Raw genomic sequence first — 23,119 nt, 5'->3', positions numbered from 1 at the left:
CACCCCCTGACACACATTTCTAAAGAAATCGAAGAGATACATTGTGAAACATTAGATCAAATTCAAGTGTATTCAACCCGACACGACGTAGACATCGGCTTTGTACCTAGACACAATTCAGGCAACCCTGTCGGTAAAGCTACGGTAGCCCGGTAAATGACCAACGTCTTATCCGCTACACAGGGACCGTACAGTAGTCTACCAAAAACCGTGCATTATCCTATCTGTGTCAAAATGCACAATTCAGCATTCTCCAGTCGTTAAAGTACATGAACAGCTCTGAAATGGGGCTCCTTGGGTAGACTAGCGATGAGAATTCTTATCTGCAGTTTAACGTTCACGATCCGGGACTTCAACCGATAAATCATTTGGATTCAACCGGAGCCCGAGCCCCTGTACGCAATTTCTGCTGCATGATGCTCGCGTACAGCTGTTTTGCAACATCATGCACATTTCCCTAATAAATATCCTTACCATTCCGAAGACACATCCAACGTATACACGTCGTTATTTGGAATGAATCGCCCCAAGACTAGAAAATGATTTCCGTTCCGGTAGAGTTGTTATTTCTTCCGTTAGAAGTGTAGATCAAAACAGCTCTCTCCTCATCACTGCCGGAGTCGCGGAACAGAAACGTATCGCCATCACAAACCGAAGGGGATCAATGGAAACGCAGTTTATGTATAATAATAATAATAATAAAATAAAAACTACTACATAAACCCGCGGGCCTATTTGTGGTCAGAAAAAACAAAACAGAAGAAATGAAGAGCTGAAGAATCGGAGATAAATGGCAGGAATAAGTCCCTAAACACAGTCACACGTTGAGTCACACAGTGCACAGAGAGAGTGGTGAAGCTGCAAACCAGCAGCACAGCCGAGGAATGGCAACCAAGCAGAGAACTCACGATTTACAAAACCGGTTCGTACCATGGAGGAGAAAAGGGGTGTGCGTGGAGTGGTCGCCCCCTTCGGTACCCATCTACATCTGTCCATATCATATTTTCTGACTGTTCTCATTATCCCTATTCATAAAGAGATGTAAAGCAGTGGGGGGGGGGGGGGTAACATTTGGTAGAGTACATATAGCTCGTTTTAAAATAGTATCCTACTGATTGTAGCCTAGTATAACCGTGGAATAGAGGGGGCTATCGAAGCTAACCAACCATAAGAGAAAGCATAACTTCTGACTTAGCCAAGCTATTTTTTCCTTGTAGAGTTTTCATTATAAATTTCATAGCCAACATCGATAGATATTCATTTTTCTAATGAAACATTGTTTGATAATAACACCAAATATAATATTAACATGTATTATTCACAGGTTTATATTCTATAATGGGGAAATAACTCCACAGAGTTTGGGAAGATTGATTTTATACTAAAATATAAAGTTTTGGTCCCATTTTTCATGAGCTGAAATAAAAGATGCCAGAAATGTTCTATATGCACAAAAAGCTTATTTCTCTCAAATGTTGTGCACAGATTTGTTTACATTCCTGCATTTCTCCTTTGCCAAGATAATCCATCCACCTGACAGGTGTGGCATATCAAGAAGCTGATTAAACAGCATGAACATTACACAGGTGCACCTTGTGCTGGGGACAATAAAAGGCCAGTCTAAAATGTGCAATTTTGTCACACAACACAATGCCATAGATGTCTCAAGTTTTCAGGGAGATTGCAATTGGCATGTTGACTGCAAGAATGGCCACCAGAGCTGTTGCCAGATAATTGAATGTTAATTCCTCTACTATAAGCATAGTTTTCCAACATAGTTTTTAAAGAATTTGGTAGTATGTCCAACCGGCCTCACAACCGCAGACCGTGTGTATGACATCGTAAAGGGCGAGCAGTTTGTTGATGTCAACGTTGTGAACAGAGTGGCGGTGGGGTTATGGTTATAGGCAGGCATAAGCTACAGACAACAAACACAATTGTATTTTATCGATGACAATTTGAATGCCCAGAGATGCCGTGACGAGATCCCGAGGCCCATTGTTGTGCCATTCATCCTCCGCCATCACCTCATGTTTCAGCATGATAATGCACAGCCCCCATGCAACAAGGATCTGTACACAATTCCTAGAAGCTGAAAATGTACCCGTTCTTCCACGACCTGCATACTCACCAGACATGTCACCCATTGAGCATGTTTGGGATGCTCTGGATCGACATGTATGACAGCGTGTTCCAGTTCACGCCAATATCCAGCAACTCCGCACAGCCATTGAAGAGGAGTTGGACACCATTTTACAGGCCACAATCAACAGCCTGGTTCAACTCTATGCAAAGGAGATGTGTCGCGCTGCATGAGACAAATGTAGGGTCACACCAGATACTGACTGGTTTTCTGATCGACGCCACTACCTTTGTTTTAAGGTATCTGTGATCAACAGATGCATATCTGTATTCCCAGTCATGTGAAATTGATTAGGGCCTAATGAATTTATTTAAATGAACTGATTTCCTTATATGAACTGTAACTCAGTAAAATCTTTGAAATTGTTGCATGTTGCGATTATATTTTTGTGTAGTATTGTTATTGTGGCCCTAGCACATGGAATAAACAGCAGGCCATTCTGAGGCTTGACTCTCCGGTCTGGAAGGGTCAGTATGGGACTTTGGTGAGGAACGTGGCGAAGGACAACTGCACTTCTTTTGGTTGATGTCTACTTTTATCTGTCGCTTTTAAAATTTTTTTTATTTGATTTGTTATAATGTGTCATTCTACATTTATTGTGTGGTTTTTGAGACTGATTCTGTTGATTATTGTTCCCTGGGCACTCTTGTAAATGAGACCCTGGTTAAATAAAAGTTAAATGAACAATTATGGAGAATCAATTCAACGTATAATTATCACAATTCTAGCTGTGGGAAAAAAAAGGAGTCTTGTTTATGTATAGGTGTGTGTGTGTGAAGTTCACATATGAGTTGTTTTCATAGGAACAAACCCACCAACATGTGACCAGAAGTTACCCCCCCCCCAACCACAGGTCCAAATCCTCCAGACCGGTACCAGAGATTAGTAGGTTACAAAGGAACAGAACCATTCTCTTGTTCACCCTGACACTACTTTTGTCCCCCAATGTTTAAATGACTCCCGTCCCTAAATCCTCCCCCCCTAAAACCCAAAATGCCGTTGGTTCCTGGTTTCAAAAGAATGGTCCCTAGCTCTGGAAGTATGTATGGTGGCCCTGGGAACAACAGAGGCCAGGGAGAAGGAGAGGAGAGGAGGGAGAAGAGGAGGTATGTGTGGGCTTTAATTCACTGCTTTATCCCCTTAAAGCTAATCTGGGCCTGGCTTAGGGTCTTACTGCTCACCAGCTCACACAGCCTGTCAATGGATGAGTAAAAAGTTAAATATGCTTTTAGATGTAAAGAGGCAGGACTGGAGCTAGCCGTCAGCAGCCTGGGATTGGGATTGTGGTTGTGTCATTGTGGGGTTCTGAGACGAAACCCTCCGGTGATATAGACAACAGGAAGAAAGGACCCAGCTGAGGGTCCGTCCCAAATGGTACCCTTATTCCCTTTATAGTGCACTACGTTTTGACCAAGGCTCATAGGGGGGGCGATAAAGGAAATAGAATTCCGTTTGGGACGCACACTGAGTCTCATTATAAAAGAGTCCCATGGGTTGACGATGCTGTCCGCAGGTGTTTGGTTAGTTAGGCCTTGTCTGTTTGATTTGACACAGTCACAGAAACATTCCTAATAAATACAGGTCGTACAAAACCAATGTTGATTTAAAAAAAAAAAAAAATTGAAGTGTGGAAAAAATATGTGAAATGTAAGTATTTCTGTCACTGCACAACTCTCGAAGACCATTGAAATGCATTACCTCCATTTTGTCAGAGTTACAATTGGTTCCATCATGTATGTTTTATAGAGAATGTAGACGTATTGAGAGGACATACAGTGCCTTCAGAAAGTATTCACACACCTTGGACGTTTTCTAAATCTTTTTTTTTGTTGTTGTGTGTAACAGCCTGAATTTAAAATGGATTAAATTGAGATGTTTTGTGACTGGCCTACACACAATACCCCAACATGTCAAAGTGGAATTAATTTTTTTTTTAAAATGTTTTACAAATGAATGAAAAATGTAAAGCTGAAATGTGATGAGTCAATAAGTATTCAACTCCTTTGTTAAGCCTAAATAAGTCCAGGAGTAAACATGTGCTTACCAAGTCATATAATAAGTTGTATGGAATCACTCTGTGTTCAATAATAGTGTTTACCATGATTTTTTAATGACTACCTCATCTCTGTACCCCCACCACATACAATTATCTGTAAGGTCCCTCAGTCGAGCAGTGAATTTCAAACACAAAGACCAGGGAGGTTTTCGAGTGAATTGCAAAGAAGGGCACCTATTGGTAGATGGGTAAAAATACAATAAAAAGCAGACATTGAATATCCCTTGAGCATGGTGAAGTTATTAATTACACTATGGATGGTATATCGATACACCCAGTCACTACAAAGATACAGGCGTCCTTCCTAACTCAGTTGCCGGAGAGGAAGGAAACCGCTCAGGGATTTCACCATGAGGCCAATGGTGACTTTAAAACAGTTACAGAGTTTAATGGCTGTGATGGGAGAAAACTGAGGATGGATCAACAACATTGTAGTTACTCCACAATACTAACCTAAACGACAGAGTGAAAAGAAGGAAGCCTGTACAGAACACAAATATTCCAAAACATGCATCCTGTTTGCAACAAGGTACTAAAGTAAAACTGCAATAAATGTGGTAAATAAATTAACTTTATGTCCTGAATACAAAGCATTATGTTTGGGGCAAATCCAACACATCACCTGGTACCACTCTTCATATTTTCAAGCATGGTGGTGGCTGCATCATGTTATGGTTTTGCTTGTCATCTGCAAGGAGTTTAAGATAAAAAATAAACGGAATAGAGCCAAGCACAGGCATAATCCTAGAGGAAAACCTGGTTCAGTCTGCTTTCCAACAGACACCGGGAGACAAATTCACTTTTTAGCAGGACAATAACCTAAAGCACAAGGCCAAATCTACACTGGAGTTGCTTACCAAGACGACATTGAATGTTCTTGAGTTGCCTAGTTAAGAGTTTTCACTTAAATCGGCTTCAAAATCTATGGCAAGACTTGCAAATGGCTGTCTAGCAGTGTTCAACAACCAAATTGACAGCTTAAAGAATTCTTTAAAGAATAATGTGCAAATATTGTACAGTCCAGGTGTGCATAGCTCTTAGAGACTTACCCAGAAAGACTCACAGCTGTAATCGCTGGCAGAGTGATGCTAAACATGCTCTGGGGTGTGAATACATACGTAAATTAGATATTTCTGTATTTAATTTTCAATAAATTTGCCAACACTTCTAAAAACACTGTCATTATGAGGGTATTGTGTGTAGATGTGTGTGAAATACAAATCTATTTAAGACATTTTTAATTCAGGCTGTAACACAACAAAATAAGTCAAGGGGTAGGAATACTTTATGAAGGCACTGTAGGTAGGTAGTCTGACTGCACCATTTCTGAAAATGTGTCCCAAATGGCACCCTATTTCCTATATAGTGCACCCTATTCCTTATATAGTGCACCCTATTCCCTATATAGTGCACCCTATTCCCTATATAGTGCACCCTATTCCCTATATAGTGCACCCTATTCCCTATATATAGTGCACCCTATTCCTTATATAGTGCACCCTATTCCCTATATAGTGCACCGTATTCCCTATATAGTGCACCGTATTCCCTATATAGTGCACCCTATTCCCTATATATAGTGCACCCTATTCCTTATATAGTGCACCGTATTCCCTATATAGTGCACCCTATTCCCTATATAGTGCACCCTATTCCCTATATAGTGCACCCTATTCCCCATATAGTGCACCCTATTCCCTATATAGTGCACCCTATTCCCTATATAGTGCACCCTATTCCCTATATAGTGCACCCTATTCCTTATATATAGTGCATCCTATTCCCTATATAGTGCACCCTATTCCCTATATAGTGCACCCTATTCCCTATATAGTGCACCCTATTCCTTATATATAGTGCACCCTATTCCCTACATAGTGTACCCTATTCCTTATATATAGTGCACCCTATTCCCTACATAGTGTACCCTATTCCCTATATAGTGCACCCTATACCCTATATAGTGCACCCTATTCCCTATATATAGTGCACCCTATTCCCTATATATAGTGCACCCTATTCCCTATATAGTGCACCCTATTCCCTATATATAGTGCACCCTATTCCCTATATATAGTGCACCCTATTCCCTATATAGTGCACCCTATTCCCTATATAGTGCACCCTATTCCCTATATAGTGCACCCTATTCCCTATATAGTGCACCCTATTCCCTATATAGTGCACCCTATTCCCTATATATAGTGCACCCTATTCCCTATATAGTGCACCCTATTCCCTATATAGTGCACCCTATTCCCTATATAGTGCACCCTATTCCCTATATAGTGCACCCTATTCCCTATATAGTGCACCCTATTTAATTTACCACTATAGGGAATGTAATGAGGACATGTTTTGGTTACATGTCAGTGCATTATCAGGAAGTGTTTTGAGTGGGGTGAAGATGGAATATCACAAAAGGGTTGATTACTCAGTGAAACGTTTAACTTCAAAGCCTCCCTGGCCTGGCGATGATCAAGGCCTTCAGACTAGAGTCTCTAGGCTTCTTCAGCAGCAGGGTTTTCAGTGTAGTGTGCAGGTTGGTGATAACAGGGCTATATTAACACCACAGTCTGAGAGGCGTAGGCAACTCTGTGTGGACAGAAATGTGGATAGAGTCCGTTTTCAATAGGAACAATACATGGAGTGTGAAGGTGAACCACACCGAGTATACCAGTCCTTCGGGTGGTGGACCATTCTTGATACACACAGGACACTGTTCAGAGTGAGAGAAGAAAAAAAACAGCAGCATTGCAGTTCTTGACACACTCAAACCGGGTGCGCCTGGTACCTACTACCACACCCCGTTCAAAGGCACTTTAAATATATTGCTCATTCATGACACGTGCACACTAACAGTGACATGCTTACTTCCCAACAGAGTTACAGATAAAGATTTGTATAAAATAGAATAAGCAAATAGTGACAAGAGGAATACATATTTAGTGAATAAAAATAACATGGCTATATACAGGAAGTAGAAAACAACATGGCTATATACAGGAAGTAGAAAATAACATGGCTATATACAGGAAGTAGAAAACAACATGGCTATATACAGGAAGTAGAAAACAACATGGCTATATACAGGAAGTAGAAAATAACATGGCTATATACAGGAAGTAGAAAACAACATGGCTATATACAGGAAGTAGAAAATAACATGGCTATATACAGGAAGTAGAAAACAACATGGCTATATACAGGAAGTAGAAAATAACATGGCTATATACAGGAAGTAGAAAACAACATGGCTATATACAGGAAGTAGAAAATAACATGGCTATATACAGGAAGTAGAAAACAACATGGCTATATACAGGAAGTAGAAAACAACATGGCTATATACAGGAAGTAGAATATAACATGGCTATATACAGGAAGTATTAAATAACATGGCTATATACAGGAAGTATAAAATAACATGGCTATATACAAGAAGTAGAAAACAACATGGCTATATACAGGAAGTAGAAAACAACATGGCTATATACAGGAAGTATAAAATAACATGGCTATATACAAGAAGTAGAAAACAACATGGCTATATACAGGAAGTAGAAAACAACATGGCTATATACAGGAAGTAGAAAATAACATGGCTATATACAGGAAGTATAAAATAACATGGCTATATACAGGAAGTAGAAAATAACATGGCTATATACAGGAAGTATAAAATAACATGGCTATATACAGGGAGGAGAAAATAACATGGCTATATACAGGAAGTATAAAATAACATGGCTATATACAGGGAGGAGAAAATAACATGGCTATATACAGGAAGTAGAAAATAACATGGCTATACACAGGAAGTACCAGCACCGAGTCGTGTGATGGGGTACGAGGGAATTTTACAGCATTTAAACTACAGCATTTAAATATAGGTAGGGGACTAGGCAACAGGATAGATAGAATCCAGATAGAGTCCAGTCAGTGTGGGTACAGTCCAGTCAGTGTGGGTAGAGTCCAGTGAGTGTTGGTAGAGTCCAGTCAGTGTGGGTAGAGTCCAGTGAGTGTGGGGGTAGAGTCCAGTCAGTGTGAGGGTAGAGTCCAGTCAGTGTGGGTAGAGTCCAGTCAGTGTGGGTAGAGTCCAGTGAGTGTGGGTAGAGTCCAGTCAGTGTGGGTAGAGTCCAGTCAGTGTGGGGGTAGAGTCCTGTCAGTGTGTGGGTAGAGTCCAGTCAGTGTGTGGGTAGAGTCCAGTCAGTGTGGGTAGAGTCCAGTCAGTGTGGGTAGAGTCCAGTCAGTGTGGGTAGAGTCCAGTCAGTGTGGGGGTAGAGTCCAGTCAGTGTGGGTAGAGTCTAGTCAGTGTGGGTAGAGTCCAGTCAGTGTGGGTAGAGTCCAGTCAGTGTGGGTGGAATCCAGTCAGTGTGGGTAGAGTCCAGTCAGTGTGGGTAGAGTCCAGTCAGTGTCGGTAGAGTCCAGTCAGTTTGTGGGTAGAGTCCATTCAGTGTGAGGGTAGAGTCCAGTAAGTGTGTGGGTAGAGTCCAGTCAGTGTGTGGGTAGTGTCCAGTCAGTGTGTGGGTAGAGTCCAGTCAGTGTGGGTAGAGTCCAGTCAGTGGGGGTAGAGTCCAGTCAGTGTGAGGGTAGAGTCCAGTCAGTGTGGGTAGAGTCCAGTCAGTGTGGGTGGAGTCCAGTCAGTGTGTGGGTAGAGTCCAGTCAGTGTGAGGGTAGAGTCCAGTCAGTGTGGGTAGAGTCCAGTCAGTGTGGGGGTAGAGTCCAGTCAGTGAGGGTAGAGTCCAGTCAGTGTGGGTAGAGTCCAGTCAGTGTGGGTAGAGTCCAGTCAGTGTGGGTAGAGTCCAGTCAGTGTGGGTAGAGTCCAGTCAGTGTGTGGGTAGAGTCCATTCAGTGTGAGGGTAGAGTCCAGTCAGTGTGTGGGTAGAGTCCAGTCAGTGTGTGGGTATAGTCCAGTCAGTGTGGGTAGAGTCCAGTCAGTGGGGGTAGAGTCCAGTCAGTGTGAGGGTAGAGTCCAGTCAGTGTGGGTAGAGTCCAGTCAGTGTGGGTAGAGTCCAGTCAGTGTGGGTAGAGTCCAGTCAGTGTGGGTAGAGTCCAGTGAGTGTGTGGGTAGAGTCCAGTGAGTGTGGGTAGAGTCCAGTGAGTGTGGGTAGAGTCCAGTGAGTGTGGGTAGAGTCCAGTCAGTGTGGGTAGAGTCCAGTCAGTGTGGGTAGAGTCCAGTGAGTGTGGGTAGAGTCCAGTCAGTGTGGGTAGAGTCCAGTGAGTGTGGGGGTAGAGTCCAGTCAGTGTGAGGGTAGAGTCCAGTCAGTGTGGGTAGAGTCCAGTCAGTGTGGGTAGAGTCCAGTCAGTGTGGGTAGAGTCCAGTCAGTGTGGGTAGAGTCCAGTCAGTGTGTGGGTAGAGTCCATTCAGTGTGAGGGTAGAGTCCAGTCAGTGTGTGGGTAGAGTCCAGTCAGTGTGTGGGTATAGTCCAGTCAGTGTGGGTAGAGTCCAGTCAGTGGGGGTAGAGTCCAGTCAGTGTGAGGGTAGAGTCCAGTCAGTGTGGGTAGAGTCCAGTCAGTGTGGGTAGAGTCCAGTCAGTGTGGGTAGAGTCCAGTCAGTGTGGGTAGAGTCCAGTGAGTGTGTGGGTAGAGTCCAGTGAGTGTGGGTAGAGTCCAGTGAGTGTGGGTAGAGTCCAGTCAGTGTGGGTAGAGTCCAGTCAGTGTGGGTAGAGTCCAGTGAGTGTGGGTAGAGTCCAGTCAGTGTGGGTAGAGTCCAGTGAGTGTGGGGGTAGAGTCCAGTCAGTGTGAGGGTAGAGTCCAGTCAGTGTGGGTAGAGTCCAGTCAGTGTGGGTAGAGTCCAGTGAGTGTGGGTAGAGTCCAGTCAGTGTCGGTAGAGTCCAGTCAGTGTGGGGGTAGAGTCCTGTCAGTGTGTGGGTAGAGTCCAGTCAGTGTGTGGGTAGAGTCCAGTCAGTGTGGGTAGAGTCCAGTCAGTGTGGGTAGAGTCCAGTCAGTGTGGGTGTAGAGTCCAGTCAGTGTGGGTAGAGTCCAGTCAGTGTGGGTAGAGTCCAGTCAGTGTGGGGGTAGAGTCCAGTCAGTGTGGGTAGAGTCTAGTCAGTGTGGGTAGAGTCCAGTCAGTGTGGGTAGAGTCCAGTCAGTGTGGGTGGAGTCCAGTCAGTGTGGGTAGAGTCCAGCCAGTGTGGGTAGAGTCCAGTCAGTGTGGGTAGAGTCCAGTCACTGTGTGGGTAGAGTCCATTCAGTGTGAGGGTAGAGTCCAGTAAGTGTGTGGGTAGAGTCCAGTCAGTGTGTGGGTAGAGTCCAGTCAGTGTGTGGGTAGAGTCCAGTCAGTGTGGGTAGAGTCCAGTCAGTGGGGGTAGAGTCCAGTCAGTGTGGGGTAGAGTCCAGTCAGTGTGGGTAGAGTCCAGTCAGTGTGGGTGGAGTCCAGTCAGTGTGTGGGTAGAGTCCAGTCAGTGTGAGGGTAGAGTCCAGTCAGTGTGGGTAGAGTCCAGTCAGTGTGGGGGTAGAGTCCAGTCAGTGAGGGTAGAGTCCAGTCAGTGTGGGTAGAGTCCAGTCAGTGTGGGTAGAGTCCAGTCAGTGTGGGTAGAGTCCAGTCAGTGTGGGTAGAGTCCAGTCAGTGTGTGGGTAGAGTCCATTCAGTGTGAGGGTAGAGTCCAGTCAGTGTGTGGGTAGAGTCCAGTCAGTGTGTGGGTAGAGTCCAGTCAGTGTGGGTAGAGTCCAGTCAGTGGGGGTAGAGTCCAGTCAGTGTGAGGGTAGAGTCCAGTCAGTGTGGGTAGAGTCCAGTCAGTGTGGGTGGAGTCCAGTCAGTGTGGGGGTAGAGTCCAGTCAGTGTGAGGGTAGAGTCCAGTCAGTGTGGGTAGAGTCCAGTCAGTGTGGGGGTAGAGTCCAGTCAGTGAGGGTAGAGTCCAGTCAGTGTGGGTAGAGTCCAGTAAGTGTGGGTAGAGTCCAGTCAGTGTGGGTAGAGTCCAGTCAGTGTGGGTAGAGTCCAGTCAGTGTGGGTAGAGTCCAGTGAGTGTGTGGGTAGAGTCCAGTGAGTGTGGGTAGAGTCCAGTGAGTGTGGGTAGAGTCCAGTGAGTGTGGGTAGAGTCCAGTGAGTGTGGGTAGAGTCCAGTCAGTGTGGGTAGAGTCCAGTCAGTGTGGGTAGAGTCCAGTGAGTGTGGGTAGAGTCCAGTCAGTGTGGGTAGAGTCCAGTGAGTGTGGGGGTAGAGTCCAGTCAGTGTGAGGGTAGAGTCCAGTCAGTGTGGGTAGAGTCCAGTCAGTGTGGGTAGAGTCCAGTGAGTGTGGGTAGAGTCCAGTCAGTGTGGGTAGAGTCCAGTCAGTGTGGGGGTAGAGTCCTGTCAGTGTGTGGGTAGAGTCCAGTCAGTGTGTGGGTAGAGTCCAGTCAGTGTGGGTAGAGTCCAGTCAGTGTGGGTAGAGTCCAGTCAGTGTGGGTGTAGAGTCCAGTCAGTGTGGGTAGAGTCCAGTCAGTGTGGGTAGAGTCCAGTCAGTGTGGGGGTAGAGTCCAGTCAGTGTGGGTAGAGTCTAGTCAGTGTGGGTAGAGTCCAGTCAGTGTGGGTAGAGTCCAGTCAGTGTGGGTGGAGTCCAGTCAGTGTGGGTAGAGTCCAGTCAGTGTGGGTAGAGTCCAGTCAGTGTGTGGGTAGAGTCCATTCAGTGTGAGGGTAGAGTCCAGTCAGTGTGTGGGTAGAGTCCAGTCAGTGTGTGGGTAGAGTCCAGTCAGTGTGGGTAGAGTCCAGTCAGTGTGTGGGTAGAGTCCAGTCAGTGTGGGTAGAGTCCAGTCAGTGGGGGTAGAGTCCAGTCAGTGTGAGGGTAGAGTCCAGTCAGTGTGTGTAAAGTCCAGTCAGTGTGGGTGGAGTCCAGTCAGTGTGTGGGTAGAGTCCAGTCAGTGTGAGGGTAGAGTCCAGTCAGTGTGGGTAGAGTCCAGTCAGTGTGGGGGTAGAGTCCAGTCAGTGAGGGTAGAGTCCAGTCAGTGTGGGTAGAGTCCAGTCAGTGTGGGTAGAGTCCAGTCAGTGTGGGTAGAGTCCAGTCAGTGTGGGTAGAGTCCAGTGAGTGTGGGTAGAGTCCAGTCAGTGTGGGTAGAGTCCAGTCAGTGTGGGTAGAGTCCAGTGAGTGTGTGGGTAGAGTCCAGTCAGTGTGGGTAGAGTCCAGTCAGTGTGTGTAGAGTCCAGTCAGTGTGGGTAGAGTCCAGTCAGTGTGAGGGTAGAGTCCAGTCAGTGTGGGTAGAGTCCAGTCAGTGGGTGTAGAGTCCAGTCAGTGTGGGTAGAGTCCAGTCAGTGTGGGTAGAGTCCAGTGAGTGTGGGTAGAGTCCAGTCAGTGTGGGGGTAGAGTCCTGTCAGTGTGTGGGTAGAGTCCAGTCAGTGTGTGGGTAGAGTCCAGTCAGTGTGGGTAGAGTCCAGTCAGTGTGGGTAGAGTCCAGTCAGTGTGGGTGTAGAGTCCAGTCAGTGTGGGTAGAGTCCAGTCAGTGTGGGTAGAGTCTAGTCAGTGTGGGGGTAGAGTCCAGTCAGTGTGGGTAGAGTCCAGTCAGTGTGCGGGTGGGTAGAGTCCAGTCAGTGTGGGTAGAGTCCAGTCAGTGTGGGTAGAGTCCAGTCAGTGTGGGTAGAGTCCAGTCAGTGTGGGTAGAGTCCAGTCAGTGTGGGTAGAGTCCAGTCAGTGTGTGGGTAGAGTCCATTCAGTGTGAGGGTAGAGTCCAGTCAGTGTGTGGGTAGAGTCCAGTCAGTGTGTGGGTATAGTCCAGTCAGTGTGGGTAGAGTCCAGTCAGTGGGGGTAGAGTCCAGTCAGTGTGAGGGTAGAGTCCAGTCAGTGTGGGTAGAGTCCAGTCAGTGTGGGTGGAGTCCAGTCAGTGTGGGGGTAGAGTCCAGTCAGTGTGAGGGTAGAGTCCAGTCAGTGTGGGTAGAGTCCAGTCAGTGTGGGGGTAGAGTCCAGTCAGTGAGGGTAGAGTCCAGTCAGTGTGGGTAGAGTCCAGTAAGTGTGGGTAGAGTCCAGTCAGTGTGGGTAGAGTCCAGTCAGTGTGGGTAGAGTCCAGTCAGTGTGGGTAGAACCCAGTGAGTGTGTCGGTAGAGTCCAGTGAGTGTGGGTAGAGTCCAGTGAGTGTGGGTAGAGTCCAGTGAGTGTGGGTAGAGTCCAGTCAGTGTGGGTAGAGTCCAGTCAGTGTGTGGGTAGAGTCCATTCAGTGTGGGGTAGAGTCCAGTCAGTGTGTGGGTAGAGTCCAGTCAGTGTGTGGGTAGAGTCCAGTCAGTGTGGGTAGAGTCCAGTCAGTGTGTGGGTAGAGTCCAGTCAGTGTGGGTAGAGTCCAGTCAGTGGGGGTAGAGTCCAGTCAGTGTGGGGTAGAGTCCAGTCAGTGTGGGTAGAGTCCAGTCAGTGTGGGTAGAGTCCAGTCAGTGTGTGGGTAGAGTCCAGTCAGTGTGAGGGTAGAGTCCAGTCAGTGTGGGTAGAGTCCAGTCAGTGTGGGGGTAGAGTCCAGTCAGTGTGGGTAGAGTCCAGTCAGTGTGGGTAGAGTCCAGTCAGTGTGGGTAGAGTCCAGTCAGTGTGGGTAGAGTCCAGTCAGTGTGGGTAGAGTCCAGTGAGTGTGGGTAGAGTCCAGTCAGTGTGGGTAGAGTCCAGTCAGTGTGGGTAGAGTCCAGTGAGTGTGTGGGTAGAGTCCAGTCAGTGTGGGTAGAGTCCAGTCAGTGTGGGTAGAGTCCAGTCAGTGTGGGTAGAGTCCAGTCAGTGTGGGGTAGAGTCCAGTCAGTGTGGGTAGAGTCCAGTCAGTGTGGGTAGAGTCCAGTCAGTGTGGGTAGAGTCCAGTCAGTGTGGGTAGAGTCCAGTGAGTGTGGGTAGAGTCCAGTGAGTGTGGGGGTAGAGTCCAGTCAGTGTGTGGGTAGAGTCCAGTCAGTGTGTGGGTAGAGTCCAGTCAGTGTGGGTAGAGTCCAGTCAGTGTGGGTAGAGTCCAGTCAGTGTGGGTGTAGAGTCCAGTCAGTGTGGGTAGAGTCCAGTCAGTGTGGGTAGAGTCCAGTCAGTGTGGGGGTAGAGTCCAGTCAGTGTGGGTAGAGTCCAGTCAGTGTGCGGGTGGGTAGAGTCCAGTCAGTGTGGGGGTAGAGTCCAGTCAGTGTGGGTAGAGTCCAGTCAGTGTGGGTAGAGTCCAGTCAGTGTGGGTAGAGTCCAGTCAGTGTGGGTGGAGTCCAGTCAGTGTGTGGGTAGAGTCCAGTCAGTGTGAGGGTAGAGTCCAGTCAGTGTGTGGGTAGAGTCCAGTCAGTGTGTGGGTAGAGTCCAGTCAGTGTGGGTAGAGTCCAGTCAGTGTGGGTAGAGTCCAGTCAGTGTGAGGGTAGAGTCCAGTCAGTGTGGGTAGAGTCCAGTCAGTGTGGGTGGAGTCCAGTCAGTGTGGGGGTAGAGTCCAGTCAGTGTGAGGGTAGAGTCCAGTCAGTGTGGGTAGAGTCCAGTCAGTGTGGGGGTAGAGTCCAGTCAGTGTGGGTAGAGTCCAGTCAGTGTGGGTAGAGTCCAGTCAGTGTGGGTAGAGTCCAGTCAGTGTGGGTAGAGTCCAGTCAGTGTGGGTAGAGTCCAGTCAGTGTGGGTAGAGTCCAGTGAGTGTGTGGGTAGAGTCCAGTCAGTGTGGGTAGAGTCCAGTCAGTGTGGGTAGAGTCCAGTCAGTGTGGGTAGAGTCCAGTCAGTGTGGGTAGAGTCCAGTCAGTGTGGGTAGAGTCCAGTGAGTGTGGGTAGAGTCCAGTCAGTGTGGGTAGAGTCCAGTCAGTGTGGGGTAGAGTCCAGTCAGTGTGGGGTAGAGTCCAGTCAGTGTGGGTAGAGTCCAGTCAGTGTGGGTAGAGTCCAGTCAGTGTGGGTAGAGTCCAGTCAGTGTGGGTAGAGTCCAGTCAGTGTGGGGGTAGAGTCCAGTCAGTGTGGGGTAGAGTCCAGTCAGTGTGGGTAGAGTCCAGTCAGTGTGGGTAGAGTCCAGTCAGTGTGGGTGGAGTCCAGTCAGTGTGGGTAGAGTCCAGTCAGTGTGGGTAGAGTCCAGTCATGTGTGGGTAGAGTCCAGTCAGTGTGAGGGTAGAGTCCAGTCAGTGTGGGTAGAGTCCAGTCAGTGTGTGGGTAGAGTCAAGTCAGTGTGTGGGTAGAGTCCAGTCAGTGTGGGTAGAGTCCAGTCAGTGGGGGTAGAGTCCAGTCAGTGTGAGGGTAGAGTCCAGTCAGTGTGGGTAGAGTCCAGTCAGTGTGGGTGGAGTCCAGTCAGTGTGTGGGTAGAGTCCAGTCAGTGTGAGGGTAGAGTCCAGTCAGTGTGGGTAGAGTCCAGTCAGTGTGGGGGTAGAGTCCAGTCAGTGTGGGTAGAGTCCAGTCAGTGTGGGTAGAGTCCAGTCAGTGTGGGTAGAGTCCAGTCAGTGTGGGTAGAGTCCAGTCAGTGTGGGTAGAGTCCAGTGAGTGTGGGTAGAGTCCAGTGAGTGTGGGTAGAGTCCAGTCAGTGTGGGTAGAGTCCAGTCAGTGTGGGTAGAGTCCAGTGAGTGTGGGTAGAGTCCAGTCAGTGTGGGTAGAGTCCAGTGAGTGTGTGGGTAGAGTCCAGTCAGTGTGGGTAGAGTGCAGTGAGTGTGAGGGTAGAGTCCAGTCAGTGTGGGTAGAGTCCAGTCAGTGTGGGTAGAGTCCAGTGAGTGTGTGGGTAGAGTCCAGTCAGTGTGGGTAGAGTCCAGTGAGTGTGGGGGTAGAGTCCAGTCAGTGTGGGGGTAGAGTCCAGTCAGTGTGGGTAGAGTCCAGTCAGTGTGGGTAGAGTCCAGTCAGTGTGGGTAGAGTCCAGTGAGTGTGTGGGTAGAGTCCAGTCAGTGTGGGTAGAGTCCAGTCAGTGTGTGTAGAGTCCAGTCAGTGTGGGTAGAGTCCAGTCAGTGTGAGGGTAGAGGCCAGTCAGTGTGGGTAGAGTCCAGTCAGTGGGGGTAGAGTCCAGTCAGTGTGGGTAGAGTCCAGTCAGTGTGGGTAGAGTCCAGTCAGTGTGGGTAGAGTCCAGTCAGTGTGGGTAGAGTCCAGTCAGTGTGGGGGTAGAGTCCTGTCAGTGTGTGGGTAGAGTCCAGTCAGTGTGTGGGTAGAGTCCAGTCAGTGTGGGTAGAGTCCAGTCAGTGTGGGTAGAGTCCAGTCAGTGTGGGTGTAGAGTCCAGTCAGTGTGGGTAGAGTCCAGTCAGTGTGGGTAGAGTCTAGTCAGTGTGGGGGTAGAGTCCAGTCAGTGTGGGTAGAGTCCAGTCAGTGTGCGGGTGGGTAGAGTCCAGTCAGTGTGGGTAGAGTGCAGTGAGTGTGAGGGTAGAGTCCAGTCAGTGTGGGTAGAGTCCAGTCAGTGTGGGTAGAGTCCAGTGAGTGTGTGGGTAGAGTCCAGTGAGTATGGGTAGAGTCCAGTGAGTGTGGGGGTAGAGTGCAGTGAGTGTGGGGGTAGAGTCCAGTCCGTGTGGGGGTAGAGTCCAGTCAGTGTGTGGGTAGAGTCCAGTCAGTGTGGGTAGAGTCCAGTCAGTGTGGGTAGAGTCCAGTCAGTGTGGGTGGAGTCCAGTCAGTGTGTGGGTAGAGTCCAGTCAGTGTGAGGGTAGAGTCCAGTCAGTGTGGGTAGAGTCCAGTCAGTGTGGGGGTAGAGTCCAGTCAGTGAGGGTAGAGTCCAGTCAGTGTGGGTAGAGTCCAGTCAGTGTGGGTAGAGTCCAGTCAGTGTGGGTAGAGTCCAGTCAGTGTGGGTAGAGTCCAGTGAGTGTGGGTAGAGTCCAGTCAGTGTGGGTAGAGTCCAGTCAGTGTGGGTAGAGTCCAGTGAGTGTGGGTAGAGTCCAGTCAGTGTGGGTAGAGTCCAGTGAGTGTGTGGGTAGAGTCCAGTCAGTGTGGGTAGAGTCCAGTGAGTGTGAGGGTAGAGTCCAGTCAGTGTGGGGGTAGAGTCCAGTCAGTGTGGGTAGAATCCAGTGAGTGTGTGGGTAGAGTCCAGTCAGTGTGGGTAGAGTCCAGTGAGTGTGGGGGTAGAGTCCAGTCAGTGTGGGGGTAGAGTCCAGTCAGTGTGGGTAGAGTCCAGTCAGTGTGGGTAGAGTCCAGTCAGTGTGGGTAGAGTCCAGTGAGTGTGTGGGTAGAGTCCAGTCAGTGTGGGTAGAGTCCAGTCAGTGTGTGTAGAGTCCAGTCAGTGTGGGTAGAGTCCAGTCAGTGTGAGGGTAGAGTCCAGTCAGTGTGGGTAGAGTCCAGTCAGTGGGGGTAGAGTCCAGTCAGTGTGGGTAGAGTCCAGTCAGTGTGGGTAGAGTCCAGTGAGTGTGGGTAGAGTCCAGTCAGTGTGGGTAGAGTCCAGTCAGTGTGGGGGTAGAGTCCTGTCAGTGTGTGGGTAGAGTCCAGTCAGGTGTGGGTAGAGTCCAGTCAGTGTGGGTAGAGTCCAGTCAGTGTGGGTAGAGTCCAGTCAGTGTGGGTAGAGTCCAGTCAGTGTGGGGTAGAGTCCAGTCAGTGTGGGTAGAGTCCAGTCAGTGTGCGGGTGGGTAGAGTCCAGTCAGTGTGGGTAGAGTCCAGTGAGTGTGGGGGTAGAGTCCAGTCAGTGTGGGGTAGAGTCCAGTCAGTGTGGGTAGAGTCCAGTCAGTGTGTGGGTAGAGTCCAGTCAGTGTGGGTAGAGTCCAGTCAGTGTGGGGTAGAGTCCAGTCAGTGTGGGGGTAGAGTCCAGTCAGTGTGGGGTAGAGTCCAGTCAGTGTGGGGTAGAGTCCAGTCAGTGTGGGGTAGAGTCCAGTCAGTGTGTGGGTAGAGTCCAGTGAGTGTGTGGGTAGAGTCCAGTCAGTGTGTGGGTAGAGTCCAGTCAGTGTGGGTAGAGTCCAGTCAGTGTGGGTAGAGTCCAGTCAGTGTGAGGGTAGAGTCCAGTCAGTGTGGGTAGAGTCCAGTCAGTGGGGGTAGAGTCCAGTCAGTGTGGGGGTAGAGTCCAGTCAGTGTGGGTAGAGTCCAGTCAGTGTGGGTAGAGTCCAGTCAGTGTGGGTAGAGTCCAGTCAGTGTGGGTAGAGTCCAGTCAGTGTGTGGGTAGAGTCCAGTCAGTGTGGGTAGAGTCCAGTCAGTGTGGGTAGAGTCCAGTCAGTGTGGGTAGAGTCCAGTCAGTGTGGGGGTAGAGTCCAGTCAGTGTGGGTAGAGTCCAGTCAGTGTGGGTAGAGTCCAGTCAGTGTGGGTAGAGTCCAGTCAGTGTGGGGGTAGAGTCCAGTCAGTGTGTGGGTAGAGTCCAGTCAGTGTGGGCAGAGTCCAGTCAGTGTGGGTAGAGTCCAGTCAGTGTGGGTAGAGTCCAGTCAGTGTGGGGGTAGAGTCCAGTCAGTGTGGGTAGAGTCCAGTCAGTGTGGGTAGAGTCCAGTCAGTGTGGGGGTAGAGTCCAGTCAGTGTGGGTAGAGTCCAGTCAGTGTGAGGGTAGAGTCCAGTCAGTGTGGGGGTAGAGTCCAGTCAGTGTGGGTAGAGTCCAGTGAGTGTGTGGGTAGAGTCCAGTCAGTGTGGGTAGAGTCCAGTGAGTGTGGGGGTAGAGTCCAGTCAGTGTGGGGGTAGAGTCCAGTCAGTGTGGGTAGAGTCCAGTCAGTGTGGGTAGAGTCCAGTGAGTGTGTGGGTAGAGTCCAGTCAGTGTGGGTAGAGTCCAGTGAGTGTGAGGGTAGAGTCCAGTCAGTGTGGGTAGAGTCCAGTCAGTGTGGGGTAGAGTCCAGTCAGTGTGGGTAGAGTCCAGTCAGTGTGGGTAGAGTCCAGTCAGTGTGGGGGTAGAGTCCAGTCAGTGTGGGTAGAGTCCAGTCAGTGTGGGTAGAGTCCAGTCAGTGTGTGGGTAGAGTCCAGTCAGTGTGGGGGTAGAGTCCAGTCAGTGTGGGTAGAGTCCAGTCAGTGTGGGTAGAGTCCAGTCAGTGTGGGGTAGAGTCCAGTCAGTGTGGGTAGAGTCCAGTCAGTGTGGGGGTAGAGTCCAGTCAGTGTGGGTAGAGTCCAGTCAGTGTGGGTAGAGTCCAGTCAGTGTGGGTAGAGTCCAGTCAGTGTGGGGGTAGAGTCCAGTCAGTGTGGGGTAGAGTCCAGTCAGTGGGGGTAGAGTCCAGTCAGTGTGGGTAGAGTCCCGTCAGTGTGTGGGTAGAGTCCAGTCAGTGTGGGTAGAGTCCAGTCAGTGTGGGTAGAGTCCAGTCAGTGTGGGGGTAGAGTCCAGTCAGTGTGGGTAGAGTCCAGTAAGTGTGGGTGGAGTCCAGTCAGTGTGGGGGTAGAGTCCAGTCAGTGTGGGTAGAGTCCAGTCAGTGTGGGTAGAGTCCAGTCAGTGTGGGTAGAGTCTAGTCAGTGTGGGGGTAGAGTCCAGTCAGTGTGGGTAGAGTCCAGTCAGTGTGCGGGTGGGTAGAGTCCAGTCAGTGTGGGTAGAGTGCAGTGAGTGTGAGGGTAGAGTCCAGTCAGTGTGGGTAGAGTCCAGTCAGTGTGGGTAGAGTCCAGTCAGTGTGTGGGTAGAGTCCAGTCAGTGTGGGTAGAGTCCAGTCAGTGTGGGGTAGAGTGCAGTCAGTGTGGGGTAGAGTCCAGTCAGTGTGGGTAGAGTCCAGTCAGTGTGTGGGTAGAGTCCAGTCAGTGTGGGTAGAGTCCAGTCAGTGTGGGTAGAGTCCAGTCAGTGTGTGGGTAGAGTCCAGTCAGTGTGGGTAGAGTCCAGTCAGTGTGGGTAGAGTCCAGTCAGTGTGAGGGTAGAGTCCAGTCAGTGTGGGTAGAGTCCAGTCAGTGGGGGTAGAGTCCAGTCAGTGTGGGGGTAGAGTCCAGTCAGTGTGGGTAGAGTCCAGTCAGTGTGGGTAGAGTCCAGTCAGTGTGGGTAGAGTCCAGTCAGTGTGGGTAGAGTCCAGTGAGTGTGTGGGTAGAGTCCAGTCAGTGTGTGGGTAGAGTCCAGTCAGTGTGGGTAGAGTCCAGTCAGTGTGGGTAGAGTCCAGTCAGTGTGGGGGTAGAGTCCAGTCAGTGGGGGTAGAGTCCAGTCAGTGTGGGTAGAGTCCAGTCAGTGTGTGGGTAGAGTCCAGTCAGTGTGGGGTAGAGTCCAGTCAGTGTGTGGGTAGAGTCCAGTCAGTGTGGGGGTAGAGTCCAGTCAGTGTGGGTAGAGTCCAGTCAGTGTGGGTAGAGTCCAGTCAGTGTGGGTAGAGTCCAGTCAGTGTGGGTAGAGTCCAGTCGAGTGTGGGTAGAGTCCAGTCAGTGTGGGTAGAGTCCAGTCAGTGTGGGTAGAGTCCAGTCAGTGTGGGGTAGAGTCCAGTCAGTGTGGGTAGAGTCCAGTCAGTGTGGGTAGAGTCCAGTCAGTGTGGGTAGAGTCCAGTCAGTGTGGGTAGAGTTCAGTCAGTGTGGGGTAGAGTCCAGTCAGTGTGGGTAGAGTCCAGTCAGTGTGGGTAGAGTCCAGTCAGTGTGGGGTAGAGTCCAGTCAGTGTGGGTAGAGTCCAGTCAGTGTGGGGTAGAGTCCAGTCAGTGTGGGGTAGAGTCCAGTCAGTGTGGGTAGAGTCCAGTCAGTGTGGGGTAGAGTCCAGTCAGTGTGGGTAGAGTCCAGTCAGTGTGGGTAGAGTCCAGTCAGTGTGGGGTAGAGTCCAGTCAGTGTGGGGTAGAGTCCAGTCAGTGTGGGTAGAGTCCAGTCAGGTGTGGGTAGAGTCCAGTCAGTGTGGGTAGAGTCCAGTCAGTGTGGGGTAGAGTCCAGTCAGTGTGGGTAGAGTCCAGTCAGTGTGGGGTAGAGTCCAGTCAGTGTGGGTAGAGTCCAGTCAGTGTGGGGTAGAGTCCAGTCAGTGTGGGTAGAGTCCAGTCAGTGTGGGGGTAGAGTCCAGTCAGTGTGGGGTAGAGTCCAGTCAGTGTGGGTAGAGTCCAGTCAGTGTGGGTAGAGTCCAGTCAGTGTGGGGTAGAGTCCAGTCAGTGTGGGGTAGAGTCCAGTCATGTGTGGGTAGAGTCCAGTCAGTGTGGGTAGAGTCCAGTCAGTGTGGGGTAGAGTCCAGTCAGTGTGGGTAGAGTCCAGTCAGTGTGGGGTAGAGTCCAGTCAGTGTGGGTAGAGTCCAGTCAGTGTGGGTAGAGTCCAGTCAGTGTGGGTAGAGTCCAGTCAGTGTGGGGTAGAGTCCAGTCAGTGTGGGGTAGAGTCCAGTCAGTGTGGGTAGAGTCCAGTCAGTGTGGGTAGAGTCCAGTCATGTGTGGGTAGAGTCCAGTCAGTGTGGGTAGAGTCCAGTCAGTGTGGGTAGAGTCCAGTCAGTGTGGGGTAGAGTCCAGTCAGTGTGGGTAGAGTCCAGTCAGTGTGGGGTAGAGTCCAGTCAGTGTGGGGGTAGAGTCCAGTCAGTGTGGGTAGAGTCCAGTCATGTGTGGGTAGAGTCCAGTCAGTGTGGGTAGAGTCCAGTCAGTGTGGGGTAGAGTCCAGTCAGTGTGTGGGTAGAGTCCAGTCAGTGTGGGTAGAGTCCAGTCAGTGTGGGTAGAGTCCAGTCAGTGTGGGTAGAGTCCAGTCAGTGTGGGGTAGAGTCCAGTCAGTGTGGGTAGAGTCCAGTCAGTGTGGGTAGAGTCCAGTCAGTGTGTGGGTAGAGTCCAGTCAGTGTGGGTAGAGTCCAGTCAGTGTGGGTAGAGTCCAGTCAGTGTGGGGTAGAGTCCAGTCAGTGTGGGGTAGAGTCCAGTCAGTGTGGGTAGAGTCCAGTCAGTGTGGGGTAGAGTCCAGTCAGTGTGGGTAGAGTCCAGTCAGTGTGGGGGTAGAGTCCAGTCAGTGTGGGTAGAGTCCAGTCAGTGTGGGTAGAGTCCAGTCAGTGTGGGGTAGAGTCCAGTCAGTGTGGGTAGAGTCCAGTCAGTGTGGGGTAGAGTCCAGTCAGTGTGGGTAGAGTCCAGTCAGTGTGGGTAGAGTCCAGTCAGTGTGGGGTAGAGTCCAGTCAGTGTGGGTAGAGTCCAGTCAGTGTGGGGGTAGAGTCCAGTCAGTGTGGGGTAGAGTCCAGTCAGTGTGTGGGTAGAGTCCAGTCAGTGTGGGTAGAGTCCAGTCAGTGTGGGGTAGAGTCCAGTCAGTGTGGGGTAGAGTCCAGTCAGTGTGGGGTAGAGTCCAGTCAGTGTGGGTAGAGTCCAGTCAGTGTGGGGTAGAGTCCAGTCAGTGTGGGGGTAGAGTCCAGTCAGTGTGGGTAGAGTCCAGTCAGTGTGGGGTAGAGTCCAGTCAGTGTGGGTAGAGTCCAGTCAGTGTGGGGTAGAGTCCAGTCAGTGTGGGTAGAGTCCAGTCAGTGTGGGTAGAGTCCAGTCAGTGTGGGTAGAGTCCAGTCAGTGTGGGTAGAGTCCAGTCAGTGTGGGTAGAGTCCAGTCAGTGTGGGTAGAGTCCAGTCAGTGTGGTGGGTAGAGTCCAGTCAGTGTGGGTAGAGTCCAGTCAGTGTGGGTAGAGTCCAGTCAGTGTGGGTAGAGTCCAGTCAGTGTGGGGTAGAGTCCAGTCAGTGTGGGGGTAGAGTCCAGTCAGTGTGGGTAGAGTCCAGTCAGTGTGGGTAGAGTCCAGTCAGTGTGGGTAGAGTCCAGTCAGTGTGGGGGTAGAGTCCAGTCAGTGTGGGGTAGAGTCCAGTCAGTGTGGGTAGAGTCCAGTCAGTGTGGGGTAGAGTCCAGTCAGTGTGTGGGTAGAGTCCAGTCAGTGTGGGTAGAGTCCAGTCAGTGTGGGTAGAGTCCAGTCAGTGTGGGGTAGAGTCCAGTCAGTGTGGGTAGAGTCCAGTCAGTGTGGGTAGAGTCCAGTCAGTGTGGGGTAGAGTCCAGTCAGTGTGGGTAGAGTCCAGTCAGTGTGGGTAGAGTCCAGTCAGTGTGGGTAGAGTCCAGTCAGTGTGGGGTAGAGTCCAGTCAGTGTGGGTAGAGTCCAGTCAGTGTGGGGTAGAGTCCAGTCAGTGTGGGTAGAGTCCAGTCAGTGTGGGGTAGAGTCCAGTCAGTGTGGGTAGAGTCCAGTCAGTGTGGGTAGAGTCCAGTCAGGTGTGGGTAGAGTCCAGTCAGTGTGGGGTAGAGTCCAGTCAGTGTGGGTAGAGTCCAGTCAGTGTGGGGTAGAGTCCAGTCAGTGTGTGGGTAGAGTCCAGTCAGTGTGGGTAGAGTCCAGTCAGTGTGGGTAGAGTCCAGTCAGTGTGGGTAGA

The 23,119-nt window shown here is 50.1% G+C and overlaps 2 protein-coding genes across 11 annotated transcripts in view; one reads left to right on the top strand and one right to left on the bottom strand.

Moving 5' to 3' along the window:
• The window catches only part of tenm4 (teneurin transmembrane protein 4), a 649,554-nt gene extending 648,655 nt beyond the window's left edge, over positions 1-899 (bottom strand). For 7 of the 10 annotated variants that reach the window (XM_045704148.1, XM_045704149.1, XM_045704150.1 and 4 more), the window contains exon 1: positions 475-899. The gene's annotated coding sequence lies outside the window, so the exon portion shown is untranslated. The remainder of the gene's footprint in view (positions 1-474) is intronic. The other 3 variants (XM_045704153.1, XM_045704156.1, XM_045704154.1) reach the window with 1 other exon arrangement.
• Positions 900-3,184: 2,285 nt separating this feature from the next.
• Positions 3,185-23,119, top strand: part of LOC123729199 (dentin sialophosphoprotein-like) — a 73,591-nt gene continuing 53,656 nt past the window's right edge. Inside the window, exon 1 of the mRNA XM_045703431.1 lies at positions 3,185-3,249. Coding sequence (XP_045559387.1) covers positions 3,185-3,249 — 65 coding nt within the window. The remainder of the gene's footprint in view (positions 3,250-23,119) is intronic.

This window comes from Salmo salar, chromosome ssa20, assembly GCF_905237065.1.
Source record: "Salmo salar chromosome ssa20, Ssal_v3.1, whole genome shotgun sequence".
NCBI classification, from domain to species: Eukaryota; Metazoa; Chordata; class Actinopteri; order Salmoniformes; family Salmonidae; genus Salmo; species Salmo salar.
The sequence above is the reverse complement of the archived record's forward strand: the minus strand, read 5'-3'. Positions and strand labels throughout refer to the sequence as shown.